Source organism: Cervus elaphus, chromosome 2, assembly GCF_910594005.1.
Source record: "Cervus elaphus chromosome 2, mCerEla1.1, whole genome shotgun sequence".
Classification (NCBI taxonomy): Eukaryota; Metazoa; Chordata; class Mammalia; order Artiodactyla; family Cervidae; genus Cervus; species Cervus elaphus.
In genome coordinates, this window is record NC_057816.1 from 23754047 (window position 1) to 23757902 (window position 3856).

General features: G+C 39.8%; 1 protein-coding gene across 1 annotated transcript; it reads right to left on the minus strand.

Moving 5' to 3' along the window:
* Nucleotides 1-2252: 2252 nt before the first annotated feature.
* Nucleotides 2253-3185, minus strand: LOC122706349 (olfactory receptor 148-like). Its single transcript, XM_043921503.1, has one exon. It carries the CDS (start codon nt 3183-3185, stop codon nt 2253-2255), a length of 933 nt encoding a protein of 310 aa, XP_043777438.1.
* Nucleotides 3186-3856: the final 671 nt, after the last annotated feature.

Genomic DNA, 3856 nt, shown 5'->3' on the forward strand with positions numbered 1-3856 from the left:
TGGACTATAAAGAAAGCTGAGCGCCGAAGACTTGATGCTTTTGAACTCGTGGTGTTGGAGAAGACTCTTGAGAGTCCCTTGGACTGCAAAGAGATCCAACCAGTCCATCCTAAAGGAGATCAGTCCTGGGTGTTCATTGGAAAGACTGAAGTTGAAGCTGAAACTCCACTACTTTGGTCACCTGATGCCAAGAGCTGACTCATCTGAAAAGACCCTGATGCTGGGAAAGCTTGAGGGCAGGAGGAAAAGGGGATGACAGAGGATGAGATGGTTGGATGGCATGACTGACTCAATGTACATGAGTTTGGATAAACTCTGGGAGTTAGTGATGGACAGGGAGGCCTGGTGTGCTGCGGTTCACGGGGTTGCAAAAAAGTCGGACACGACTGAGCCACTGAACTGAACTGAACTAAATTATTTCACTCATGTTTCTGTTTTATGTAAATAAATAGGTAATTACATTTAATTTGAAAGTCTAAGCAGTATCCATTTATTCATGCAACAAACCCACCCACAGTGCCTAGTAGATCACTGGGCCATGTCCTGTGGGTATAACAGTGAATAAGACAAACACGATAGAATTTTTCATAGCATAGAAAAAAAAATCTACTGAACAAGCTTAAGTGCTGATGTGATAAGTATCTGTCCATAATCCGTTTTCAGGCTTTATCAGATCTCATAGCTTGTGGGTTTTCCACCAATATCCAGCATTAATAAGACATCAAACTATAGTAGAATTGCTTAAATACAGCATATTGTCTAGGATACATCCCCAAAGCATAGGAATTTTTATTGTGTTGTTAGATTTTACTGGTCTGGTTAGGAAGGGCCTTGGAACTCTCACACTGCACATCAAACCATTGTCTATGTTTAAATGGGCTTCATTTTGTCCTTTTTGTCTCATGCCTTTTGTAAAGGCAAGAGTGTATTTAATTCGGGGTTGTATTTTTTGTTTTGTTTTTGATGGTTTCAAGTAAAATGGAAACTTGGGGGAATAAAAATGGAATACAAAATAACCACAAATTAATAAAATGTCATAAAAGCTAAGGGCAGTAAATATTGCTCTCTCTTTCTCCCTAAATTCTGGAGAAAATTGAGAAATAATGATCAACTTGAGTGTTGTTGGAAGCCAACTTGGAAAAATGTCTTGGTGGGAGAACAAGATAATCCTGGTCATTTAACCCAGTAATCAGGACATCTCTTCAAACAACACTGAACAGGAAGCCTTTCCCAGCCCTTTCACACTAAAGAGTAATCTGGGATGTTGTCAGTATGATAGAGCAGGGAAAAAATGACAACAGGAGCTAAGAGGGCTTGGGCTAGACCTGGCTTTACTGTAATTAAATGTGTTATGAATGGCAAGATACTTATTTCTAGATCTCAGTGCCATCATATACAGAAGGATACAATGAGTTGTGGCACAGAATTAATGGAGATAAAAATAAAGTCAACATATAAACACAACCTATGTCCGTGCATATTTTGCTAGTTATTTATTGAATGTTCTATGTGTATCATGAGCTCCAGAGAGAGGTAGTGAGGTTGAATAAATTGCCAAGCAGGTCCTTCAGGGCAGTCATGTGGTAGCGGGATTAAGAGTAAGAGCTATTTAATTAACAAGATCTGAGTGTGAGGTCTGATTTGCCACTTACTGTGCAAATTTGGATCCATTATTTGAAGCTTCTAATCCTCACAGTTCTGTTTTTTTTTCATTGAAACTCCTTTATGGGGATGATATGAAAATTACATAAGATGGTATCTGTGAAATATTCATCACAGATCATATTCTAGCAATTGTGATTAATACTATTGTTAGCAACATGGACAAACTGAAATATGTATAGGTAGAACCGAGGAATGATTACACTCTAAGTGAAGTAAGAAAAGCTAATTTGGCACAGAGATGGCTATTGAAGGATGATTTTTGGATTGCCATAGATCTTTACTATTTTCAATCAGGCAAAATTGGCTGTCTATTACAAGAAATCTGTCTCAAGCTTCTTGCAATTTCCCTTGGATTCCTTCCCCAGGATTAATGCACTGAGAATAGTATGAATTATGAAGTTACTTATGGGGCCTCAGGGTTTATAATTATGCACAAAAATAGAAAATCATATTAGGCAAACTTAATGCTTTAGAGAAAGCATTTTCCATTGATATTATTTGATTATTTATCTGATTACTTATTTGATTGAGTAGGTAGGTGATGTTAAGAGTAAATACATTTTAAAATCCATTGTAAAACCTTTAATTTATTGCAGGACAGTAAATACTACATTGTGGCAAATCCTTTTTAGGGAACTTTTCACCTCTTTGTTCCTTAAGGAATAGATTAATGAGTTCAGCATGGGTGAGACAGTATTATTTAATAGTTGCACTGTGGCGTCTAGCAAGGGATTGGGTGTGCAATGCAGATAGACAATGATTATAGGTCCAAAGGCACAGAGAATGGCAATGAGGTGGGCACTGCAGGTAGAGAAAGCTTTCTGCCTGCCCTCGGCTGAATGGATCCTCAAAATGGCAATCCCAATGCATGTGTAGGAGGCACAAATACTCAACCAAAGCATTAAAGCCAGAAAGCCAATACTAGTGGAAGCTACTCCCTGGACAGAGGAGCTGTCAGCACAAGCCAGGGGTAGGACAGCAGGAATGTCACAGAAGAAGTGGTCCACCCGATTGGGGCCACAGTAGGGTAGCTGAAAGGTAAAGGATGTCAGGACGGTGGCCTGAAGACAACCCACCAACCAGGCTGCCACGACCAAACCAACACAGACTCCAGGTCTCATGATGAGCTTATACCTCAGTGGGTGACAGATGGCAACAAAACGATCATAAGCCATCACAGAATAGAGGCAGCCTTCCGTAGAACCCAGGAAATGATAGAAGAAGAGCTGAACAGCACATCCCTTATAAGAAATGGCTCGGCTCTGGCCAGAAAAACAGACTAGCATCTTGGGACAGAGTACAGAGGGGAACAGCATGTCCATAATCGACAGGAGTCCCAAGAAGAAGTACATGGGAGTGTGAAGGGTCGAGGAGGAGACAATTGCTAGAAGGATGAGCAAATTTCCTAGCAGAGTCAAGGGGTAAATGAAGGAGAAGATGACAAGGAGCACAGTCTCCAGTCCCTCTGTCTGAGGTATTCCCAGTAGGATGAACTCATTCAGCTCTGTGTGGTTCCTCATGTTCCTGGGAGGAAGGTCTAGGGGAGACAAAAGACAGGAAAGCATGAATGTGGAGGCTGATTGTGACAGACACAATACTGATACATTCATCATCACTAATCTTTGTTTACACATAAAGATGATGTTGAAATTAAGAATCAGAAATTCTGGGAATAATATTTAGGGGCTAGCAAAGCAGATGTATATCACATTCCTTTATGAATAGGGATTCCAAGCAATATGAAACTTTAACAAAGTGAAATACTGGATGTGCTAGGAGAACAAAGGCATCAATACTGAGCAGATGAGCATAGTTTGAAATAAGTCCACAACCAATTATACAACAACAACAAAAATGTCCTAAATTTAAGATCAACCTGAAAACATGTGGAAGCCCGCCCCTCCTGACTCCTTTACAGAACTACAGTTACTCAAATACGTGTTCAAACACCCTAAATATTCATCAAAGGTCAATTTGGGCACCCATACCTCTGTTGAGAAGAATGGTCTGTGATACAGTTTAAGGAGCAGTAAGATTTGGGTGTATGATATCATTCTAATTGGATATATTTCTTAGTCTGAACATGGGGTCTCAAAGAGCCAGACACAACTGAGTGACTGAACTGAACTGAAGGTTATTTGCCTGAAAAGAAATTAACAGTGACAAATTTGATTATTATCCTTGTGTTTAG

Bases quoted from the DNA above. Each gene is read 5' to 3' on its own strand.
- LOC122706349 (XM_043921503.1), bottom strand. From the start codon at position 3,185: ATGAGGAACCACACAGAGCTGAATGAGTTCATCCTACTGGGAATACCT.